Source organism: Aulonocara stuartgranti, assembly GCF_965226115.1.
Source record: "Aulonocara stuartgranti genome assembly, chromosome: 2".
Taxonomy (NCBI): Eukaryota; Metazoa; Chordata; class Actinopteri; order Cichliformes; family Cichlidae; genus Aulonocara; species Aulonocara stuartgranti.
In genome coordinates, this window is record NC_138940.1 from 18,363,258 (window position 1) to 18,388,883 (window position 25,626).

The 25,626-nt window shown below is 44.4% G+C and overlaps 2 protein-coding genes across 2 annotated transcripts in view; both read right to left on the bottom strand.

Annotated features, from left to right (window-relative positions):
* Positions 1-918, bottom strand: part of arap3 (ArfGAP with RhoGAP domain, ankyrin repeat and PH domain 3) — a 28,228-nt gene extending 27,310 nt beyond the window's left edge. Inside the window, exon 1 of the mRNA XM_082503235.1 lies at positions 754-918. The gene's annotated coding sequence lies outside the window, so the exon portion shown is untranslated. The remainder of the gene's footprint in view (positions 1-753) is intronic.
* A 5,240-nt stretch (positions 919-6,158) lies between these two features.
* stard15 (StAR-related lipid transfer (START) domain containing 15) lies at positions 6,159-22,079 on the bottom strand. The gene is made up of 6 exons (XM_082503563.1): positions 21,560-22,079; positions 10,037-10,184; positions 8,035-8,138; positions 7,584-7,701; positions 7,275-7,327; positions 6,159-7,139 (listed from the first exon to the last, which is right to left on the bottom strand). Exons 1-6 carry the CDS (start codon positions 21,704-21,706, stop codon positions 6,924-6,926), a joined length of 786 nt encoding a protein of 261 aa, XP_082359689.1. The 5' UTR covers positions 21,707-22,079; the 3' UTR covers positions 6,159-6,923.
* Between the last annotated feature and the right edge of the window lie 3,547 nt (positions 22,080-25,626).

Consider the following 25,626-nt stretch of genomic DNA (forward strand, 5'->3'; position numbering starts at 1 on the left):
CACACACACGGTGCTGCTCTGTGTGTGTGTAACACCTCAAACACTCGGCTGTAGAAATCAATCCTTTCATTGATTATCAGCTGATCAACTGAAATCAAAAAACAGGAAAAGGAACTGATGAATGACCAGCTGATGATGTCATGATGAAGTTGCTCAGAGGACAAGATCAGCTGTGATCATGATGTCAGCAATCACGATGTTGTCCTGCAGCCAGTGAAGGCAGAGACGGACTCCAACAACCCAGCACACACCCTAAAACCAGAACTAGAACCCTGAAACCAGATCATGCACCAAATACACCAGCATCACCTTAAAACCAGAACCAGGACCCTGAAACCAGAGCCAGGACCATAAAACCAGGACCAGGATAGCAAACCTAGACCTTCAAAACCTCAGAGATCCACTAACATCAGAAGCTCGAGTCAAATCAAATCACTTTTATTGTCACATCACATGTGCAGGTACGCTGGTACGGTACATGCGAGTGAAATTCTTGTGTGCGAGCTTCACAGCAACAGAGGTGTGTAAAAATACAATAACATAAGAGAAGTCCTGCTGTCCCTCACACTAATTTACTCTGACTCCAGTCTGGATCCCCTCAGACCCCTTGTGTGAATCCAGACCCTCAGAGACTCGAACCTGTGGCGGGGTCGGACCCGCGGACTGTGCGCGGCTCCGCGGCAGGAGGAGCCGCTTCCTGCGGGACTCTGAGAGACTGTTTAAGTAAAGTCTGAAGGACTGGGAGCGCCTTACCTGCGACCCGGTTCTGCCTGCCTCCTGCTCCGTGTTCCGGTCTCTGTGCTCGGTTCAGTCCGGTAAGTAGTGCGCGCGGCTCTCAGTGCGCCGGGAGGAGAAACTCTGAGCAGCTACGGTAAGCTACACGCGACCACTGCGGGTACAACCTCTGCTCACTTTCACAATAAAAGTCCCAAGGAAGTACAGCTTCCGGTCAGACTGTGTCTCCAGATCCACTTGCTGGCATTGATCCGTAAGTTCTCCAGATCATCAGTAAAGGTTCATGTTCATGTCTTCGTTCTTTTTAAACGTGCTTTAAGGCGTTTGCATTAAAAACCTGAGCAAAGTACAGCTGTTCTCACCTGCTCTGTTTAAACCTGTTATTATTATTATCATTATTATTCTGATTGTTTCTTATTATTAATTTCTTTATTTCTTAAAAATCGTTTAAATGTTCACTAATACATATAAAAAAGACAACAAAAGTAGTCAGGAACAATGCACATATTCATATAGCTATGTATTGCAAGAAGGTCAACTCTCAGTTCTCTCCAGCGCAGCTTTGATTTATGATCATCAGGAAAATGATTAAACTGCACATGCTCAGTTCATTCCACTTCTGATCATACAGAATTAACATGTTCGTGCTTCTGTAATGTAAAAGAAAACTGTGATATCATCTTTATGCATTTGTGATTTAAGAAAAAGCTCCTAAAATATAAAGAAGATGTTAAAGCTGTAAAATGAAGTTAATCAGGAGTTTTATCACAGACCCCTTCATGCTGGCCTCGGGCTTCAGTCGCTCAACAGCCTTTCTGCTATTTAACTGTAAAACGTGAGATGAGCAGGTAAATAAACCACTTGCATTAATTAGGTTTCACAGTTGCTCTGTGGGTTTCATGGCTTCATGTACACTCGTCTGCAGGTAAGTCAGTCACTTCACAACATGAGGGAGTTGTCCCGTGGGCGCTCAGAGGTCCTCGTGGACACTGTGTCCTGTCCTCTCAGCACTAAGGAGCTGGACAGCGGTGGAGTTTCCTCCTTGCTGCCCAAACAACAATCTGAGCAGAGCAGACAGGAAACAGGAAGTGCCTGAGACAATACAGCGCTGAGAGGATCCGGAGCCCAGCTGCATTTTTCTGCCTCTAAAGGAGGATGCAGTCCTCATGAAGCTTTCCTCATCAAGGCAGGAAGAGCGCGCTCAGCAGCACTCAAACAAAACCACACAGGAGGTCACCGGGCTGCACACGCCCTCTGACAGCAGGAGACCACACATACATGCACAGACACAGTGTAAGGAAGAGGACTCCCTTACTACATTTATTTATATTATCTGTATAGCACTTCAGAGCACACCTTTCACTTCATTAAAAGCACATTTTCAAGCACTTTATTTAGCATTGCACTTTAAGCATGGATTTGCACAGTAAAACATTTGCACACAAGAAGTTTAAATATTTATTGACTATTTATTGGGAATTTTAAAATCAGTTGGTAGGCTTGTTTCAGATCCTGCACAGCTGCTCCTCATCAAGGAATGTGGTGGTTGTCTGTCAGGAGAGAAGAAAGGTGACTGAGATTGAGATTAAGGTTTACCAGTAAGGAAAACTAATGCAAATGTGTGTGTGTGTGTGTGTGTGTGTGTGTGTGTGTGTGAGAGAGAAATCTAGGAATAAAAGTGGCGCAAATAGGTGTTTGTACGATAGTGATTACTCCCCTTTCTTGCCTGTGTCCTCTTCAAGGTGTTTGGGCAAATGTTTCCCTGGGGGTCCAGACACCATTTAAAGATTCCGGGAGAGACCATGGGTTAAGCGAGTGTGGTGAATCTTTTTGTGCTTGGGTTTTTATAATATTGAGTTTGGTGTAAAATTAAAGTGTGAAATATTTATTAATATAAAAATGTGAAATGTATTTATGCATTTATTTATTCAAACTGGTATATTGTATACTGTGGTGGAAGGTTGGGATTTAAGAATTTACCTGAGAGTGGAAGAATGCTTTAGTCTGTGACAGCTGAACATATTTAAGGCTGCCGGTTGTCATTAGAGGGTTAATTGTGCTGTGAAGAAGCTCGATTAGTGAATTGTTGTAAGGAGAGCTGTATGGCAAATAAATACTTTCTGTTCCACTACACTTCCCTCACTGTGTTTCCAGCCACTAAGGGCCGCCCTGTTATACACATACACACACACACACACACACACACACACACACACACACACACACACACACACACACACCCCCACCCTACCTCTCCTGGGTTACCTGCATCGCCCCCAGCAGGCTTCATGAATCAGAAGACGCTTCATCTTTGCCACGGCCACCAGGTTGGACTGATTCAGATCAAAGGTCGAAGGTCACCGCTGAATCAGTACTGTACCGCTGTAAGCTGAACATGTGCCACCTCCTGCAGTAACTTTAACTGTGATATTTTTAAAATCCCCACCGTGATCAGCCTCAGGTCGTCTCACCTGTCTCCTAGTGTGTTCTGGAGGGTTACCTCTACACCTCATAAAAGGATTTAAACACACTGATTCTGAACAGGAAGTTGTTCAGGTGGAGGCACTGCTTCACCTGAGCAGGGTTCCAGGTGAGCTGAGTCTTCATAACGTACCTGTAAATGTGACGGCAGGAAAGAGGTGTGTCCCTCTGGGGTCACCTGGATGAAGTGTGGGAGTTGAGCCTAGACAGAAGGAGGATGAAGAGCTTCAGTTCTTCTCATCAGAGGAGCTGTCCAGCTTCATTCCACCTGTTTGCACCAAAGACGAGCTGCAGAGACACCTCAGGCAGTGACTGTCTGTGGATTTGTGTCTGTGCCTCACTCACACACCTTAATGGGAAGCAGCTGGGCCAGAGATTTGGGCACACACTCTGCAGCTCAGACTGAGTCCACTCGGGGGCGCTGCAGCCTCACGCAGACAGAAGAAAACTGACACGGTTTCTTCCGTCTGTGCTGAGATTACCGAAGGGAAGTGTGAGGTTCAGACTTGGTGTTTCCTGCTCTGAACACAATCTTTGGTTTTCTGGATGATCGGAGGTAAGCGGACACTTTCAGCTTCCTGCAGACTCACTAACAAAAACCCAAACATGAGGTCTGACACAGACAGAGGCAGCTTGTTGTTGTCCTCGTCCTCACATCTTTAATTAATGGAATAAACACAGGGATTAGATTATTTTTTTTACATTTATAGTATATTCCAGGATGTAGGCACCGGTTGCAGGTTCGAGCCCCGGCTTGGACAGTCGTTGTGTCCTTGGGCAAGACACTTCACCTACCGCCTACTGGTGTTGGCCAGAGGGGCCGATGGTGCGATATGGCAACCTCGCTTCTGTCAGTCTGCCCCAGCTGTGGCTACACCTGTAGCTGCCTCCACCAGTGTGTGAATGTGAGAGTGAATGAATAGTGGAATTGTAAAGCACTTTGAAGGTCTCGAAAAGCACTATATAAATGCAATCCATTATTATTATTATTATTATTATTATTATTATTATTATTATTATTATTGTTGCTGTGATAACAAAAACCAACAATAGCATGATTTGAAAGAGCACTGAGACAAAGAAAGCTTGAATCAGGCAGAAAGGTGAGAGGTGTGCTGGTGGCTCAGGGTGTCATGTTGAGGAGAGCCAGGATGAAGGTCAAGGTCAAAGTCAAATTTATTTATATAGCACATTTCAAACAGCTGATGCTGCACAAAGTGCTTAACAATATAAAAATGGTATTAAAAAGCAACAATATAATACAATAATAACAGTAAAAAAACAATAATAGGACAGTAAAAGAATTAAAACAATAACTAAACTAATTCAAATAAGGCCAAAATGCTTGGGTCATAGTGTGTTAAAAGCCAGGGCATAGAAATGTGTCTTTAGTAATGATTTAAATTGCTCAAGTGTTTGTGCAGATCTGATATTTAAGGGGAGACTATTCCAAAGTCTGGAACCTGCCACAGAGAAGGATCTATCACCACAGGATTTGAGGTTAGTCCGTGGGATGGACAGCATTAGTTTTGAGCTAGACCTCGTGGTTTTTCCTGGAGCATAGGCAGAGAGGAGCTCAAACAGGTAAGGAGGGGCTCGGGCATTAAGTGACTTAAAAACAAAAAGTAGAAGTTTAAATTGGATCCTGTAGGAGACAGGAAGCCAGTGTAAAGAAGCTAAAACTGGGGTTATATGCTCTCTCCGTTTGGTACCAGTTAGCAGGCGACCAGCTGCATTTTGAACCATCTGAAGACGATGGATGGTGGCCTGATCTAGACCATAATACAATGAATTGCAGTAGTCTAATCTGCAAGTAAGAAAAAGGTGAATAACACGCTCAAAGACGTTAGCCAGAAGGTATGGCTTTACCTTGGCTAGCTGTCTTAACTGAAAAAAAACAGGACTGAACTCACCTGCTTAGTCAATTTAAAAGAACCATCAATGTAGACACCGAGGTTTTTTTACATGTGTTTTACAATACGAGGAAAGGGTGCCCAGAGTGCACTGGTCAACGCCCTGTAGAGGTTTTCTGGCCTCTGTGAGGAGAAACCTAACTAACTGATGAGGTAATTTATGTTATGTGGGAATGCCTCGGGATCAGCAGAGATTTCTGGAACTGCCTCTGCGACCCGACACTAGAAAAAAAAAAAAAAAAAAAAAAAAAAGAGGCTGGTTGCAACTTTTCCATCAGCTGCCATTGTAAGAACATAGAAATTTGTAAAGATGGACTTGCAGTGAGCTGAAACATGTTCGCTCATCATCTGTTGACGTAGATCATGTGATCACACATCTTACTTCACGGCTAGACTACTGCAATTCCCTCTATGCTGGCCTAGATCGTTCCTGTCTACATCGCCTTCAACTGGTGCAGAACGCTGCCGCTCGCCTGTTGACCGGTTCAAAAAAAAAGAGACCACATCACTCCGGTTCTCTGCTCTCTCCACTGGCTCCCAGTTGCCTTTAGGATTGATTTTAAAATCTTATTGCTGGCTTTTAAGGTTTTAAATGGCACTGCACCTTCTTACCTGTCAGAACTCCTTAGTACTTATCGCCCCAGGAGATCTTTGAGGTCAGCCGACCTGATGCTTTTAGATGTTCCCAGGTATAAATTAAAGACAAAGGGAGAGAGGGCGTTTGCTGTGGCTGCACCCAGACTGTGGAACAGTTTACCTCCTCACGTCAGACTCTCCAAAAGCCTAGAAACTTTTAAAACCGCTCTTAAAACTCACCTCTTTTCATTGGCTTTTAGAAAGGTTTAATTTATTTGTTTTATATATTTTTATTTTATTTTTATCAGCGAGGTGTTATTACGAAATTGTGTTCTATTGTATTTTATCTGTATTTACTGTACAGCACTTTGGTCAGCCTTGGTTGTTTTTAAATGTGCTCTATAAATAAACTTGACTTGACTTGACTTGACACTGACTCACACACTGCAGAGCTGATTTAATGTGGTTTTATTGCTCAGGTTAAACATCCAGGAAAACAAATCTGAGAACCTGCAGAAGATTCATGTGGCTTCTGTCCCACACAGATTACAGACTTTAAATATTCAGCACAGAGCCCTGACAAAATCAACACATCATTACTATTATTATTTACACTCTGAACATCTACCAGGACACAGCGACCCTCTCAGAACCGTGGTTATAGTTTGGTTACTTTTTTACCCACATGATGAAAACAGAGCTTTCACCTTTCTGATCAACTCTTACAGACATCGCACAGTTGTTCGGTTAGAAACTCTCTATGAGTGGGGTAAATATTTAGAAATCCACACCCACCTGAACCAAACCCCTACCCGACCAGGAAGTGGATGTTGTTAGGAGGCTAACACTGATTGTCATTAGCTTCTAAACAGACTGCAGGAAGTAGATTCACAGACGAGTTTCTGCTGCACGCTCTTTGTCTCACTGCAACACAAATACAATTCAAGGAAAGATTAGATGAAACTCCAGCCACCTTCAATGTGAGCAGAGGCCATCGCGGAACACCTGGAAACAGCTGTGAGGGCGGTCTCATGTTTGTAGCTGCCATGAAACAGATTCCGTCCGATTACTGTGAGCTGACAGAAGGTTTTCAGAAAGTTGTGAAAAGGTTTGTGAGATCCAGCAAAGCGAGCGCAGCTGCATTCAGAAAGGTGTCCAGCATGAGTTTACCTGATCAAACAAACCAACAAACAGTAAACCAGACAGAGTCCGCCATCTTTACGGCTCCTCGTCGTCACTCTGCTGCGTCTTCTCCTCGCTCAAGCAGCTCTCATCGATGTTCTCCAGAGAGTCAGCTCGCTGCACCGTCAGCTCTGACACGCTGATGCACGGCAGCGTGTTCTGCTCTGGGAACATCCATGGCTTCAGGCCCGGGTTGTGTTTCCTCTTCCACTCCGGGTACTTTACAGAAGCCTTGTAGATCTTCCTCATAGCCTAAGATGACCAAAATGAGATGGGACAGAAACACATTCAGATGGGTCAGAGACACGTTCAGGACACGTTCAGATGGGACAGAGACACAGCCTGATGGGACAGAGACACAGCCTGATGGGAATAGAGGTCGTTTACCTTTGGAGCTACAAACTGGGACACCCTGTTCACCACCCACTTTGGTAAAGAACCTGCAGACAGAGACAATGGTGCCGAGGGTCAGGCTGAGTCAGTTCAGTTTAAACATGAAGCACAGATCGAGTTTACAGAGAGAACATTTGTACATAACACACACACACACACACACACACACACACACACACACACACACACACACACACACACACACACACACACACACACACACACACACACACACACACACTGTATTTGGCCAGTAGAAGAGGTACTGTATTTAGTACTTCTTCCACTAGCCACAGGTCTCACCTCTGGGGTCCACCTGAGTCAGGTAGTAGAGGGTGGAGCTGGTGGCTCCGTTGGACTGGATCAGGTACCCCGTGAGCAGAGAGACGGCTCGGACGTAGTCCTTCTTTGGAGGATATTTCTGAGGTGGACAAAGGAGCAGTGAGTGATTGACTGCACTGTCCACTTGGCAGATATAACCTCACACATCACACCTCAGTGTGCATCTGTATACTGATGATACTGTGCTCTATTCTCTGGAGTGGTATTTACAATTAAAACTTTCACCTACTGATCTGAAGTCTGGGATTGATTGTGCAACCATGAATCTGCTGGGGTCTGACTGGGTCCTAGTGATAAAGCTCCCCTATGGAGTCTGCTCTTCTAATAAAATGTTTTTGTGTCTTTATGCTCCATATGTCACTAAATGAGTATAAAACCCACCAAGTCACAGTCAGAGCAGTGAAATACTGACCGGGTGTTTGACCGAGTAGTTGATGATCATGTAGTCGTTGCCGAGTGGAAGCCAAGATCTCATCGTCACAAAGTCTCTGTTTTTCAGCGGGCTCGGGCATTTCCCTTCAAACAGAACACAAACACATCCACAAAGGTTCAGACAGAATCAGATATTTGGCAACTAAAAACCAGCTAACCCTTTTGGACCAGCACAGACTCCGGCTCAACCTAACCTCAGTTTGATCTGAATTAAGAAGCAGAAAGTTAGAGGCCGCCCAGGTCCTTTAGACCTGAGTCTATTAGATAGATATGATACAAACCACTGCAGCGCAGTACCTGTAATACCTACAGCATGTTCTAATCGCTCTAATAGGATATTATGGTCGACAGTATCGAACGCTGCACTGAGGTCTAGCACTGCTATGCAGATGATACCGAGCTCTATCTGTCCATGAAGCCAGATAACACACGGCAATTAGTTAAACTGCAGGAATGTCTTAACCTCCTAAGACCCAAACTCTTCCACAGCATGCATTTTTAATTTCTCTTTGATATTTGGGCATATTGGGACCTGATGAATGTAAAAACAAAGTATTGCCTGATTTTTTTTTTTTTTAAACCTGATTTTTGGGGTGGTTGGCCCGGAAAAGGCCCAACCACAAAAATGAGATCCACATGAGGATATTCATTTAAAATTTCAATAGAACAGTGGCAGTATGTCCTCATAAGTGGATATCAGGCCCATGTAGAGCAAAATTTTGTATTTCGGTCTAGACAACCCAAAATGTGATGTCCACATATGTGGACGCCAGGTCCTAGGGGGTTAAAGACATAAAGACCTGGATGGCCACTAACTTTCTGCTTCTTAATTCAGATCAAACTGAGGTTATTGTACTCGACCCCGAAAAGCCTAGAAATATGGTATCTAACCAGATTCTTACTCTGGATGGCATTACCTTGGCCTCCAGTAACACTGTGAGCAACCTTGGAGTCATTTTTGACCAGGACATGTCCTTCAATGCACATATTAAACAAATATGTAAGACTGCTTTCTCTCATTTGTGCAACATCTCTAAAGTTAGAAATATCCTGTCTCAGAGTGACGCTGAAAAACTAGTTCATGCATTTATTACTTCCAGGCTGGACGACTGTAATTCATTATTATCAGGAAGTCCTAAAAACTCCCTGAAAAGCCTGACAGACACAGTCTCTACTTTTAAGATTAGGCTTCAAACTTTCCTTAGTTATGCTGCAACAGGTGTAGGCTGCTGGGGGAGTCCCACGATGCACTGCGTTTCTTCTTCACTCACTATGTGTTAACAGTCCTCTCTGCGCTGAATCATACCTGTTATTAACCTCTGTCTCTCTTCCACAACATGTCTTTATCCTGTCTTCCTTCTCTCACCCCAACCAATCACAGCAGATGGCCCCGCCCCTCCCTGAGCCTGGTTCTGCCGGAGGTTTCTTCCTGTTAAAAGGGAGTTTTAACAGGAAGTGCTTGCTCATAGGGGTCATATGATTGTTGGGTTTTTCTCTGTATGTATTACTGTAGGGTCTACCTTACAATATAAAGCAACTTGAGGCGACTGTTCTTGTGATTTGGTGCTATATAAATAAAATTTAATTGAAATTGAATCAAATCTTTATTATTATTTATGTATTTATTTATCAGCAGCCACGGCGTAGCCACAGCGGGCTGGGGTGATGTGCCCACAGGCTCTGCCGGGAGCCAGCTGCGCCATAGCGGGCCGAGCCCAGGCCCAGAGGCCCAAGATCCCCCCCGTCCCCCCGGAAAAGGCCCAACCGGTTAGAGTATCTTTTATACCTGTCATTTGAGTGTCATGTTAAACCACATCACTGGGTCTCCCTACTTCCACAACATCGATTGCTACTTCCTCTTGTTCCCTTAGGTCTTTGTCCACCATTCACCTTATTGTTCCCTCTGCCTGTCTCACCATTCTGGTGCTGTGCTGAGGTGTTTTATGGCATGTATTACATCACCGCTCAGTAAAGGAACTAACAGGAGTAATATCCCACGTCTGCATTGACCGTCAGCCTGCCGATGTCATACGTATCGATCATGTTGGTGTCCCACTTCTTCCGGTAGCTGGTGTCATGGAGGACGTCGTACAATGTCTCTGCTGTCACGTCCTTACAGACTATCCTCATCTGAGGCACAGAAAGAGAGAGGGAGAGAGTCAGGCAGAGGTTAGGACCAATCACGCTCAACTCTAACCACCAGTTTCCATGATGGCGTACTGTGACATTTAGATGTGCCATGGGATTTTATTACTTGAACTCTGCAACTGCATGAAATGTTAGAAACATACATATGTTGGGATTGTAGGAGGAAGACGGGGAACTCAGAGGGAACCCACAGTGATGACTCCTAAGAAAAAAAGTTCATGAATTTGAGTCACCTGGTGTCCAGGTTTTCCCTGGTAGTGCTATCTTTAAGGGGAGGGTGTGATGACCCAGGAAACAGCAGGTGTGCTGTGTTCTACAGGAGCTGATTGGAGTGCTGCATGAGCTACATCCACACTGAGTTTCTTCAGTGGAACAGCCTGTCTTGGAGATTCTTTACACCCTTCAGTGCTTCCCAGCACAGGATTATCCCATACTCACAGGAGCACGCTGCTCATGATGAAGAAGGGAGGTCTAGCTCAGCTATTGAGGAAGCAAATATAATACAATCTTATTCCCTTGCCACCAATATTCATGGCTAATGTGCAGTCTGAGGAGTAAATGAACTGCATTTGAATGTCACACATTTATGTGACTTCAGGGATACATGTCTAATTGCATTCACAGAGACTCACAGATCTTTTAGCTGATAAACTTCTTAAACTGTTTAAACTTGATTTTAAACCTGTGGGTTAAATTTTAGACTCTTTAACTAACAGGTCTCCGTGTGTGAGAGTCAGCATCTGTTTTTCTAATCAGCTGAATTCTTCTATTGGGTCACCACAGGGATGTTGTCTCTCTCCGCTACCATATATTTTATACACTAATGATTGTCGTAGTACACAGGCTAACAGGCATTGTAAGCCTCCTCCATGGTGAAGAGTACAGGGAGTGCAGAATTGTTAGGCAAGTTGTATTTTTGAGGAATAATTTTATTATTGAACAACAACCATGTTCTCAATGAACCCAAAAAACTCATTAATATCAAAGCTGAATGTTTTTGGAAGTAGTTTTTAGTTTTAGCTATTTTAGAGGGATATCTATGTGTGCAGGTGACTATTACTGTGCATAATTATTAGGCAACTTAACAAAAAACAAATATATACCCATTTCAATTATTTATTTTTACCAGTGAAACCAATATAACATCTCCACATTCACAAATATACATTTCTGACATTCAAAAACAAATCAGCGACCAATATAGCCACCTTTCTTTGCAAGGACACTCAAAAGCCTGCCATCCATGGATTCTGTCAGTGTTTTGATCTGTTCACCATCAACATTGCGTGCAGCAGCCTCCCAGACACTGTTCAGAGAGGTGTACTGTTTTCCCTCCTTGTAAATCTCACATTTGATGATGGACCACAGGTTCTCAATGGGGTTCAGATCAGGTGAACAAGGAGGCCATGTCATTAGTTTTTCTTCTTTTATACCCTTTCTTGCCAGCCACGCTGTGGGGTACTGCTGTTTTATTTATCTGTATAATGGTCTATGTTCTGATTCTTTAGTTATCCTATTTTGAATATTATATTCTATGTTTCAGTTTATTCTGGTTTAGGGTTTTGTTCTCAGGTTTTGCATTCTTGTGTTTAATGTAGGTTTAGTTCAGTGTCAGTGTCTTCCAGAAACTGGCAGTAGGACTGGGAGTTGAGCTTGACTCCATCCTCAACCCGAAAAGGCCCCACAAGCTCATCTTTGATGATACCAGCCCAAACCAGTACTCCACCTCCACCTTGCTGGCGTCTCAGTCGGACTGGAGCTCTCTGCCCTTTACCAATCCAGCCACGGGCCCATCCATCTGGCCCATCAAGACTCACTCTCATTTCATCAGTCCATAAAACCTTAGAAAAACCAGTCTTGAGATATTTCTTGGCCCAGTCTTGACGTTTCAGCTTGTGTGTCTTGTTCAGTGGTGGTCGTCTTTCAGCCTTTCTTACCTTGGCCATGTCTCTGAGTATTGCACACCTTGTGCTTTTGGGCACTCCAGTGATGTTGCAGCTCTGAAATATGGCCAAACTGGTGGCAAGTGGCATCTTGGCAGCTGCACGCTTGACTTTTCTCAGTTCATGGGCAGTTATTTTGCACCTTGGTTTTTCCACACGCTTCTTGCGACCCTGTTGACTATTTTGAATGAAACGCTTGATTGTTCGATGATCACGCTTCAGAAGCTTTGCAATTTTGAGACTGCTGCATCCCTCTGCAAGATATCTCACTATTTGTGACTTTTCTGAGCCTGTCAAGTCCTTTTGACCCATTTTGCCAAAGGACGTTGCCTAATAATTATGCACACCTGATATAGGGTGTTGATGTCATTAGACCACACCCCTTCTCATTACAGAGATGCACATCACCTAATATGCTTAATTGGTAGTAGGCTTTCGAGCCTATACAGCTTGGAGTAGGACAACATGCATGAAGAGGATGATGTGGACAAAATACTCATTTGCCTAATAATTCTGCACTCCCTGTATTCCCATGGGCTGCCTCCCCATCTTGCCCTGACAGTAGTAAAGGGTGCAGCCATTGATGGTGGTGGATATTCTGTATTTGGGGGGGGGTGTTCTTGATAAGCCTCTGTCCTTTGAATCAACTTGTGCTGTTACAACAAAAAAGTTCCAACAATAATTGGACTTTTTCCTGAGGTTGAGAGTTTTTAACATTTCATTTGAAATGACCATTTATTAAAAAAAAAAAAGAAAAAAAAAAGAGGGTTTTTTTTAGTACCATTGCTTGGCTACAGTAATCTGTCCTTGACCAACCAGACTTGGTAACCTGGTTAGTAAGATTTCAGGGAGGTCTCAGGTCCAGTTTCTGGACAGGTGCTGAGGAAGGAAACATCTGTCACGTCTGAGAGGATGGTCTGAACATCCTCTCTTCAGGTCGCTGGTATAAAGTGCCTGCAGTGACGAGACCACAGAGTGTCTTTTATACCTGCTGCTGATATGATGGTTATTAAAGCTAACCTATAAGTGTTGTTGCCATCACTATTGCACTTTGTTACTGATAAAACTTGGGCTGTTCTTTAATTTTTTAAATGTTTGTGTTGTTTGATGTGTGGACATGTTTCCCATTGGGGACAATAAAGTTACCAATTAGTAGTCTGACAAACTGTCTTAAGACAATTGGCAAACGATTTTCTGCAGCTTAATGCAGACGAAACTGTTTCATTAAGCCCCAAATTAGACAACATCCTGGTTCTTTCTCATTGATGGTGAAAGATGCTGCTCAAAATCTTGATTTTTGATCTTTGACTTTTGATGCTCACATGAAGTCTGTGACCCACTCTTGCTTTTCCACTTAAGAAATATCAATCAGAGCTCCCTGACCTGCTGTCCATCTACACCAAGCAGTGCAAGTCCAAAGCTAGGAAGATTATGATGGACCTCTCCCATCCCAACAATGGACTCTTCTCACTGTTGAGGTCTGGGAAGCGCTTCCGCTCCCTTAAGGCCAAAACAGAGAGAATGAGGAGGAGCTTCTTCCCCCAGGCTATTCGGGCCCTGAACCAGGTGTAGGACTAGACTCTCCCACACATCACCACACGCACCACCACACATTTCCTATAATCCCATAATTCCTAGAATTTATAATCTTTATAATTTCTTCTGCTATTTGCACAGTCTTTACTGTAAATTCCTAAGTTAATTTGTAAATTTTGTAGTAAACTGTAAATATTGTAAAACTTTTCTTCTGTCATTTAATGGTCGGGCATTGTACAGCTACAAGCATTTCACACCCATGTCATACTGTGTATGGTTGTGTGTGTGTGACAAATAAAATTTGAATTTGAAATATCACTAAACTCAGAACTGCTGTCTCCATAAATGAATTAGAGAGGCTTGTTCATGCCTTCATCTCCTCCCGCTTAAAATATTTTGATGCTCCTTTCTCCCGTCTGTCAAAGACTTCTATAAATTACCTACAAGCTGTTGAAAATGCTGCAGTAACACTTTTAAATCACTCAGAAATTCTCACTTCATTGTTAAAATCTTTGCACTGGTTTCCAGTTTGGTTCGGATACCAGTTTAAACTCTTACTTTGACTGCCTTACAAGGAGAGAGCCCAACTTATATCATCCTTATAAGATCCTTAGATCTACAGATCGTGGTCTTCTGGTAATTCCACAGAGCTGTTTGAAAACTAGAGGGGATCATGCTGTCTAAATCTCAGCTCCAAAACTGTGGAACAGTTCATCTCCCCCTCTGTGCACCAGTGGCTCTGTGGCTGAAAACATCTATTCAGGCACACATTTGGATAATAATCTTGTGTAATATGTTGTTATTTTTAATATCCCTGAAAAACACTTTGTAATAGATTCTTGTCTTAAAATGTGCTCACACACACACACACACGCACGCACGCACGCACACACATGGAATACTTGACAGATACATTTAAATAACTAAGATTTTATATTTTATGATTTCAGTTTCACAGTGTCACAACTGCAGTGTTGGGGCGGTGCAAGAGAAACCCTTCAGTTTCTTTTGCGGTTTATGTGACGTCACAGTTTTCTGGTTCTGGCTGATAATAGTTTGATTCCTGTGTTTTCTGAATAAAAGAACCAGCGGCTTCCATTTAGTTTTATTCAAATGGCGCCAAATCCCAACAGTGCTGTGTGCTGTAAGGCCAACATCTTAGAATAATCCGCCTCATTCAGAGCTCTCGTGTGGTTTCCTGTTGGGTCTTTTCAGGATAAACCAAAGTGACCTGTTAGCAGAGGAGACACCTGATCAAGTGTTGCTCAGAGGCATCTCAGCAGCTAACCTGAGCAGCTTCACTTTCTCTGCTCTGACCTTATCAGGTGTTCTCAGGTTTCAGTGCTTTAGCATCCGGTTTTATCTCTTTGAACTCTTTCAGGCTCAGACCATCTTCAAACTCGGACATCAGTCATCCTAAAGGGAGCTCCACAAGGATCCATCTCAGGTCCTCTGCTCTTTTATAGTTAGACATTTAACATCTGCTCCATTTCTACTGTGATGACACAAAAGATCATCTTCAGCTTCCTTATTTCAGCAGCTTCACCAACTCAGACCGAGGTTTCTAACAAAGCTCAGCTCAGGTTAGAAGATTTCATCGTTCCCACAAAATCTCCAAAAAAACTAATCACGTGTTCTTATCTAACACAGTCGACCAATATTATCAGCCCAAGACTTTATTCCTTGCACAGGGACAGAAACTTCATCTGTTAGTGAGGATAATCCCTGATAATCTGAAGGCTGTGATTGGCTCTGATTCTCTGTAATAACCAGACTGCAGTCGTCTCCATTCTCCTCCATGAGGTTACCTGCTGTATTGAGTTTTTAAGTCCATCAGGGTCGTATTTGCAGTTCTGGTGTTTTGTTGGACCTGATGAGTTTCTGCATCACGTGTGAGGCAAACAGAGCTACAGTGGGGCAAAAAAGTATTTAGTCAGCCACCGATTGTGCAAGTTCCCCCACCTAAAATGATGACAGAGGTCAGTAATTTGCACCAGAGGTACACTTCAACTGTGAGAGACAGAATGTGAAAAAAAAATAAAATCCACGAATCCACATGGTAGGATTTGTAAAGAATTTATTCGTAAATCAGGGTGGAAAATAAGTATTTGGTCAATAACAAAAATACAACTCAATACTTTGTAACATAACCTTTGTTGGCAATAACAGAGGTCAAACGTTTACTATAGGTCTTTACCAGGTTTGCACACACAGTAGCTGGTATTTTGGCCCATTCCTCTATGCAGATCTTCTCGAGAGCAGTGATATTTTGGGGCTGTCGCCGAGCAACACGGACTTTCAACTCCCGCCACAGATTTTCTATGGGGTTGAGGTTTGGAGACTGGCTAGGCCACTCCAGGACTTTCAAATGCTTCTTACGGAGCCACTCCTTTGTTGCCCGGGCGGTGTGTTTTGGATCATTGTCATGTTGGAAGACCCAGCCTCGTTTCATCTTCAAAGTTCTCACTGATGGAAGGAGGTTTTGGCTCAAAATCTCACGATACATGGCCCCATTCATTCTGTCCTTAACACGGATCAGTCGTCCTGTCCCCTTGGCAGAAAAACAGCCCCATAGCATGATGTTTCCACCCCCATGCTTCACAGTAGGTATGGTGTTCTTGGGATGCAACTCAGTATTCTTCGTCCTCCAAACACGACGAGTTGAGTTTATACCAAAAAGTTCTACTTTGGTTTCATCTGACCACATGACATTCTCCCAATCCTCTGCTGTATCATCCATGTGCTCTCTGGCAAACTTCAGACGGGCCTGGACATGCACTGGCTTCAGCAGCGGAACACGTCTGGCACTGCGGGATTTGATTCCCTGCCGTTGTAGTGTGTTACTGATGGTGACCTTTGTTACTTTGGTCCCAGCTCTCTGCAGGTCATTCACCAGGTCCCCCCGTGTGGTTCTGGGATCTTTGCTCACCGTTCTCATGATCATTTTGACCCCACGGGATGAGATCTTGCGTGGAGCCCCAGATCGAGATTATCAGTGGTCTTGTATGTCTTCCATTTTCTGATGATTGCTCCCACAGTTGATTTTTTCACACCAAGCTGCTTGCCTATTGTAGATTCACTCTTCCCAGTCTGGTGCAGGTCTACAATACTTTTCCTGGTGTCCTTCCAAAGCTCTTTGGTCTTGGCCATGGCGGAGTTTGGAGTCTGACTGTTTGAGGCTGTGGACAGGTGTCTTTTATACAGATGATGAGTTCAAACAGGTGCCATTCATACAGGTAACGAGTGGGGGACAGAAAAGCTTCTTACAGAAGACGTTACAGGTCTGTGAGAGCCAGAGATTTTCCTTGTTTGAGGTGACCAAATACTTATTTTCCACCCTAATTTACGAATAAATTCTTTACAAATCCTACCATGTGGATTCATGGATTTTTTTTTCACATTCTGTCTCTCACAGTTGAAGTGTACCTCTGGTGCAAATTACTGACCTCTGTCATCATTTTAAGTGGGGGAACTTGCACAATCGGTGGCTGACTAAATACTTTTTTGCCCCACTGTACAAGAGATCACCAGCTAATCCAGATCAGCTCCTCTGTCTGCCTGAAACAAACTGAACCATCTGAACATTATTCAGACAGACAACTGCTGCCTCCCCCTGTGAATGATTATGTGGAGCAGGTTATTATTAACGTGGAGCTGACCGTTCATGTGGACCACAGGAAGTTTCTCTGTACCATTTCCAGCTCTGCTGCTTTGGTCACTGTTTGCATCGTTGTTGCAGCGCAGCCTGAACGATGACAAACCAAAGTGTTCATGTAAAATATTCTCAGCCAGGAAACACCAGACTGTAATTTCCCCCTGTAGGCATGGAGAGATCTGAGCTCCAGATTTCCACCTGTCAGAGTTTCACAGTGGTCATGTGAGATGGTTTGTTACTGTAGGACGTCACTTTTTTCCACTGCTGTAATCGTGCTGGAGCCGCGGTCATTGATATGGTGATGGCAAGCGCTGTAAACTCTCCGTGTAACTCAATCAGCGAGACTCCGCTCGCCGTTAATCATTCATAAAGTCCCGAGCGCCGAGGCATTGTGTCTGTCACTCAGTCCGTCTCTCCTGCAGGAAACCTTTCAGCTCACTCAGGAGCTGAGCCAGGGTCTGTAGTTCTACGCACTGCCTTGCTTCACAGCACGTTGGAGACGACGAGCAGAGGTTCATTTACTTCAGATAAAATAAAGACACCACGATTACAAAGACCTACAAGTTCCCCCCGAGGTCGTGCACACGTCCCCTCCCCCTTGAGGTCATCCACACGTCCCCCTCCACCCATCATCTCCAACTTTCATCAGCAGGGCGAGGTCATTTATGGTGCTGGAGAGTTTCATTTACTCTTTACAGCCTTCAGCAGCAAGAGATGTGACTCGCAAACGGCAGAGACTCCACAGCCAGTCACATAAGATGACAGAAATCAGCTGAACAGGTAAAACAGCTCTGTCAGTGCCCAGAATTACCACAGCGCCCTTCAGCTGGTGATAACAGGAGTATCACCCCCCCCAACCCCCACATAGATGGGCTTCTGCAGGTCAGACGTGAGGAAGCAGCCCGTGTTTTTGACTGGGCCATGCAGAAAGCTTACATGGAACCATTAACCAGTAACCAGTAAGCATGTCCGTGTTTGAATCCACGTGTGCTAGGAAGACAAATCAGACTGCAGGACAATGTTTTTAATCTCGGTTTTGTGGTTTTCACATGACGGGAAGCTGTGACTTAGGTAAATCAGCAGGTGATCATGTGACCTGTTTGGTCGCTGGCTCCATCAGCAGCTCTGAATTAGTCATGAGGCAGAAGAAGAAGAAATGCCTCGCTGCTTTCCAAAGAGTTTATAAATTATTTACACACAGGAATCATCATCATCACCTCACCATCACCTCTGTGTACTTAGAACAGAGACACTCCTCCTCGCACTCACACTTCCTCCCGTCTGCTCAGAGACTTTCTGTAATTGGGCCTGGGTCACCAGAGAAAAGACGTGAGAGAGAATCACCCAAAGAAGTCCCTTGAATTCACCAAATACCAGCTAAGCGTGTCATCTTGCTGATGTCTTGACTCAGATGCCAGAGGACACCTTTGGTGTAAACAAGACACCAGCAGCGCTAACAAAACACACCAATTACCTGGTCAGGTAACTGGCAAGACTCAGAACTGGAGTTACAGCCAACGACCAATGACTGTGTCACATTTTAACCACAAGCAAACTTTAAAATGTCTTCAGCTCAGTGAGGTCCATTAACAAGAACTTTCCAATCTTCTTATCCAGGTCATGGCCAGGCTGGAGCCTATCACAGAGGTGGGAAACACCTGGATGGGCTGGCAGCTCATCACAGGGCTAACCCAGAGAGAAAGACAACGGTCACACTCACATTCACTAGTAGGTCTACTTAACTAACTTAGAGTCACCAGGTAACTTCACATGAAGGTATTTGGAGTGAGCCTTAATGCTGAATGCTCACTTCACTTCTCTTCCTTAGGTGTGGAAATGCTGGTGTGCACATCCACCTGCACAACACCTGGCTCATTTATCACCATCCATAAGTGTCCTGCAGATTCGCTACAACACTTCCAGCAGCTGAACACGAAACAACAAGACTGTATGCATATTTATCAGATTTACTCTCATTTTTAAGTTACAAGAACATTTTTTATTAAATAACCTTTGTATGTTTTGTGTTCTAATGTACAGCCACATGTGTTGTTTAACCACAGCCAGTCACAGTGCAATGGTAGGGATGGACAAGAGGAGTGAGATGACTGTAAGTACTACAGGAAGGAATGATGGCGGATTCAGGAAACTGAAACAATGAAAGAGGTTATAAATAGATGCAATATGGTGCAAATCTAAAAAGCTTTTGATCAAGAAATACACTTAACTGTTACAGATATTAATTTGATCGAGTCTAGATGGCCCGACCAAGTGATATACGCAGCCTTTAACACCTATTGTGGCAGAGTACTTAATCACAGGACAATACCGGCTCAGGTTATTGAGATCATTCAGGACTTCTGGGGGGTATGTTATAACACTTCAAAGGAGAACTTGATAAGTGCGCACAGCCCAAAATAATCAGTGTCCCCATTGGGTGCTGGCGTATGTATAACTGGGGGTGATTTCAGATTAGATCACAAGATGGACTGCTCAACAGGTAAAGAGTAGCAGGTGACCAAGTGCCACATGACTGGGAGCGGCCGGCCCAGGTTCCAGTGTGATGCACGGCCCTTTGCTGCTGTCAGCTCTGTTCAAGGAGTTACCCACATTCAGTTTCGGTAATACTTTTCTCAAGTGGACCAAAATCATATCCAGTGACCCACCCGTCAGGGGTGCCCTCTTTCACCTGTTTGCCCTTGTTCTCAGGAAGAATCTCCTTCTCCAGCAAGCTATCCGACTTTCCCTCTGCAGAAATCCTCAAATTTAGAGTCGCTCTGACTGAAGCCGAGAGCTTTGGTTTCACTCGTCACTGTCCCCATGCTGCATTAGCTGCTCTAGCCTGAGGTAGGGATTCAAACCTTCAGTGGGTTGCTGTAACATCAGAGTTCTGTACCACCCACCCTCACAGAAGTGACTGAGCAAAGCTTTAACCTCCTTCACACTTTTCGCCTTTAACTTCATGGAAAATGTTCTTTGTGTATTTGAAAATGAACCTTCAGGTGTGACTGCATCCATCAGAGTGATCCAGCTGCACACCATGGATCTGGATTCAAAACCGATTCAGTCGTCCTTTATTCATATAGCACCAAATCACAGCAACAGTTGCCCAGAGAAGCTTCATGTTGTAAAAAAACAGACCCTACAAAGGAGCTTCTTGCTGAGGAACCTCTGACTTTCCTCAGCACCAGTTTGCGGCTGCGAGTGGGTTAACAGGCTGAAAGATGAAGCTTACTCCGAGGATCGAAAGAGCCTGTTAGAAACTGTAAAAATACTTAAACATGAACAAACGCTCAAGTTTGTTTCAAGTCTTAAAGCACCAAACAAAACTGCACACACTCCATAAAGTGAATGTAGGCAGTCTGGGGGCCCACTGCAGCGTCCAGGACCCAGAGTACTGTGATCCGCCCCTGTTCTCACATCAAACAGTGGCTCCCAAGATCTGATTGGTTGTCAATAAGCTGAAACTGGCTGAGCAGGTTCGGGAGGAGAGCTGGTTAAATGTTTGCAGAGCTGCTGAGGTACCTGCCTCCAGGTACAGGTGACACCTGTCAGGTGGGCAGCATCACACATGAACCGTAACAGGAGTTCTGATGAAGCAGGCCTGTTAACCCTTCTGTTACCCACAATGCACCTGGACCTCTGACAGCTGGCACTTTAATGAGGCTGACGCCCTGTGACAGGTGTAGATTTCACCTGTTTGTACCAAAGTAACACAGATTCACAGGTTGCACCACTTCCAGGAACTTTCAGGTGTTTACACTGAGCAACTTCCTGTTTCCACCTTAAAGATAAATCAGTAAAAGTCATCAATCGATTGATCAGTGATCAGATTTCACCGATCATTCGATTGATTGATGGATGTGTTTCTGTGTTTACAGTCCAAGTACCTCATTTACTCCAGTAGCTTCAGCATCAAATCTTTGTGAATCACCATGGTGACCTCAAACTCCAAAATAAAACAACCAATCAAACTTTCTGAAGAGATGATGACACATGATCAAACCCTGTAGTTAGTGACTAACGGACTAACCAACCCACCGACTAACTGACCGTCTGCGCTAGCCCGTGCAGTTCTCAGAGGAAACTTTCACCATAATGTTTCCAGAGTAACTCTGGGATGAAGTAATGGAGTAAATGTACTCAGTTACTTTGAGCATTGCTTTTATTGTGAAGGAGCGCGGTCTTTTCGCAGTAAAAGCGTCAGCGGTGACGCGGCTCACCTTGAGCTTCTGCACGGTGCTGCTGTCCTCCTCGCGCCCCCACACCGTCACCCCTCCCTTGCTGTAGCGGCTGGTCCAGCCCTCCGTGCTCAGGCACTGCTCTCTGAACGAACAGAAGTCCGAGTCGTCCGGGATTTGCACCGGCATCTCCGATCAGCTGCCCACCGACCTTTGCACCTCACTGCGCCTGCGCGCCGCCCTCACACCACTAACAGGTAGCTGCTGTCCCGGCGGGGGGATGTGAGCGGCAGCGGTTGATGATGCCGCTTTTATCTGCTCCAGCACACAGATAGGACGGAGAGAAAGAGGTCCCACTCTGCTGCTCAAACACTACAATACCCACAAGGCTCGGCGAGGGCGGGGCCTATTGAGCACCTGCTGGACAGGTGAAGGCACAGTTGAAGTAGTCCAGGTGGAAGGTTCACCAATGAGATGGAGGACAGAAACACCAACAGGAGATGCACAAATACGACTTTTACACGGACACAAAGACACAGAGAAGCTATAAACCAACAAAAAGAGGTAAACACACAAACACACACACATTTGGAGATTTCACCCCGCCATCCGATGGGTGTGGCGGGGTGAAATCTCAATGGTAACTAAGATGTGATTGTCTGTGTGTCTTCCTCCTCCTGCCTGCGAGGAGCTGCAGGAATCAGAGCGGAGGGAGTCATCTGTCTTCGCGCATCACCTTTGAGGCCCTGCAGCGTGCTGCCTTCACGTTCCTTTGGAAATGTGAGCTTCCCCGGCCGCAGAGAGCTACCTGAATCTCTCTAATCTGAGCTCTAGATTAGCTTTAGATTAAAAACACAAGTCAGCGTTTCCGCCTGTCACCTGGTACAGCAGATAGACAGTGAGACGGTGTAGTTTGGTTGAAAGAAAATAGTTCCTACATAAAACTGTTTGCCCTGACCCCCTGATGGAGCTGCTGAGGTTTCAGTATTTATTTTTGGGAGTCAGCTCCATCACGCTGAAGTAAAGGCAGGCATCTCCCGAAAGGTGGAGAGACAGAGGGCTGAAATATGTCTGAGCGCTTCCTTTAATGCTGACTGTTTGATTTCCAGAGGCTCTTGAAGGCATCGATAACTGATACCTGTTCTCCAGGTGAAGCAGTGGGCGGAGCAAAGTGTGTGCGTGTGAGTCAGATCAGGTGTTATTTTCCATCATGTAACTGAGTCTGTAATGAAGGTCAGAGAGGAGGAGGAAGAGGAGGAGTAAAGTGTGATGAAGGTCAGAGTGTCATGTTCAGGTACTGCCTGATCTGTCAGTGAAACAGATTACCTGGATAAGTGAGTGTGATGTGATGTGAGTGTGCCCCCTGCTGACAGTGCACTGAAACCTGCAGAACTCGGCTCCAACCTTTAACTTCTGCACTTTGATTTTCCAGTTCAGGGGTCATTTCCACTGTAACGAACTCAGTGCTGGACTGTCTCTGAAAATGCTTCTTTTGGGTTTGCTGTGGTTTCTCCAGCTGTTTCCAGCTGCTGTGCTTTGTGCTGTACAAACTAAAGCTGCGTGTGATCTCATGTGGTGCTGTCTGTTCAGAGCAGCGTGCTGCATACGTGCACAAGCTTGGCAGATGATGCAAGTTTATTTTAAAACGATGAGACCCAAATTTCATCCATCCATCTTCTTCCGCTTATCTGGGTCACGGGGACGCTGTCAGATCGCCACCTCCTCCAGCTTCTCTGGGGGAACGCCAAGGCATTCCCAGGCTAGCCGACAGATACAATCTCTCCAGCGTGTCCTGGTCTGCCCCGGGGCCTCGCTGGGGACCACCCAAATTTCATTAGCAATTAAAACCATTCATGTACTTTCAACAGCATCAGGTCTCCTTCTTAACACCAATAAATGTGAATTAATGCAAATTAAATATTGTTCAGATATTATTGTTCCTGTTAAGAATGAGATTTCATGCTTTGGTACAAGCAGTATGGTGGCACGGTGGTTGGCACTGTTGCCACAAAGCAAGAAGGTCCTGAGTTCAATTCCACCATCAGGCCGGGGTCTTTCTGTGTGGAGTTTGCATGTTCTCCCCGTGTTTGGTGTTTGCATGGGTTCCCTCTGGGTACTCCGGCTTCCTCCCACTGTTCATTTCACATTTAAGGTTGGCTGGATTCAACAATTATTGAGCTTCCTACAAATATGTGTGATGTCATCCTCTTCGTATCCTTTCTAAAATCGCAGGTTTAAATTAATTTCTTGTCTGTAATTATGATGTTGACAAAATGTATTTTAAGCTTTCAGGTTTTCATCATCAGGTCTTCTTATTCTGGTCGCTCATGTAAATCATAACTCCTCCCATCATCACGATTTCTTCTGGAACAACAAGAAAAAATCACAATTCTGTGACTCCTGGTTCTGAAACACTCCTTGTGATAGACTGTTATAGACCGTTATGTGTTTAATTATTGAAAATTAAAGAACACCTCGTCACCTTCCTGTAACTCATGGGAACATGTCTTTGGTGTGTCTCATCTAAAATCAGTGTTTCATCACGGGCCCAGACTGGATGAGCACCACCCTCCTGCTCTGCTGTAGGTGAAGCGGTCAGAGCTCTGTTCCTGGACCATCCTGTTCCTAACCATATACAGTCTTCTGTTGGAATCCCCTCATCTCTGCTATTAACTGGAAGAAGGACGTGTCCTTTAAACGTGTCCACAGGTGTGTCCTACCAAAGGTGTCCTTAAAACTGCTATAAAACGTGACTCTCAGGGGTTTTGGAATGACGTCTTATCTGGACCACATCAGGACAGCAGCATAAACTCGTCTCTATCTTCCATGTCCTCACTGTCATGATGGAAATGCACAACTATACTGACACTATCAAACTTTCTGCTCTTGTCCTTTTGTCAAATAAAGCTTTTTTTTTAAGTGTGCTGTGTCTGGGTAAAGGTTAAAAGTTAGTATGTGAGTGTGTCACGTGCTTCAGAGCTGCAGACTTCACACTGATTCAGCTTCAGAGCTGTGAGCCTGTGCTGCCCCCTGCTGCCTGCTGCCTGCTATTGCTGAGTGTGGCTTTACTTTGTTTCTATTAGATCTAAGAGAGTTCTGTTGCAGTGCTTCCAGTTTAGTGACTTATTGATTAAAATTATATTTTATTTTATTTCATGTATTCAGTAAAGGAAATACCAACTTTTAGAATAAATAAACTCTAAGATTATCTTATGTTATTGTGTGTGTGTGTGTGTGTGTGTGTGTGTGTGTGTGTGTGTGTGTGTGTGTGTGTGTGTGTGTGTGTGTGTGTGTGTGTGTGTGTGTGTGTTTTAAGGTCAGGTCTGAGCTGAACGGTTTGAACTTTATAACACAATCAAACATTACTATGTTTGTTTACACACGTTGATAAGAGGATGAGGTGTGGTGTAATAACACATGTGTCTGTGCAGATTCTTAGTTTATAACAGACTCGTTTTCCTTAATGATTGGTTATTGGAAAACATAAACATTTGAAATTTATGTTTCAGCTGTGTTGTACTCAGAATTATTGCTTCAATCAATCACCCAGTGCATCATGGGAATCCCCAGCAGCCTACACCTACTGCAGCATAACTAAGGGAGGATTCAGGGTCACCTGGTCCAGCCCTAACTATATGCTTTAGCAAAAAGGAAAGTTTGAAGCCTAATCTTGAAAGTAGAGATAGTGTCTGTCTCCTGAATCCAAACTGAAGCTGGTTCCACAGAAGAGGGGCCTGAAAACTGAAGGCTCTGCCTCCCATTCTACTTTTAGATACTCTAGGAACAACAAGTAGGCCTGCAGAGCGAAAGCGAAGTGCTCTAATAGGGTGATATGGTACTACAAGGTCATTAAGATAAGATGGGGCCTGATTATTTAAGACCTTGTATGTGAGAAGCAGGATTTTGAATTCTGGATTTAACAGGAAGCCAATGAAGGGAAGCCAAAACAGGAGAAATCTGCTCTCTCTTTCTAGTCCCTGTCAGTACTCTTGCTGCAGCATTTTGGATTAACTGAAGGCTTTTCAGGGAGTTTTTAGGATGCCTGGGTCGTTGACCCAGAGTTTTGAGTTTATTATATTATTTATCTTTGTAGTCTTTGGTTTCTTAGA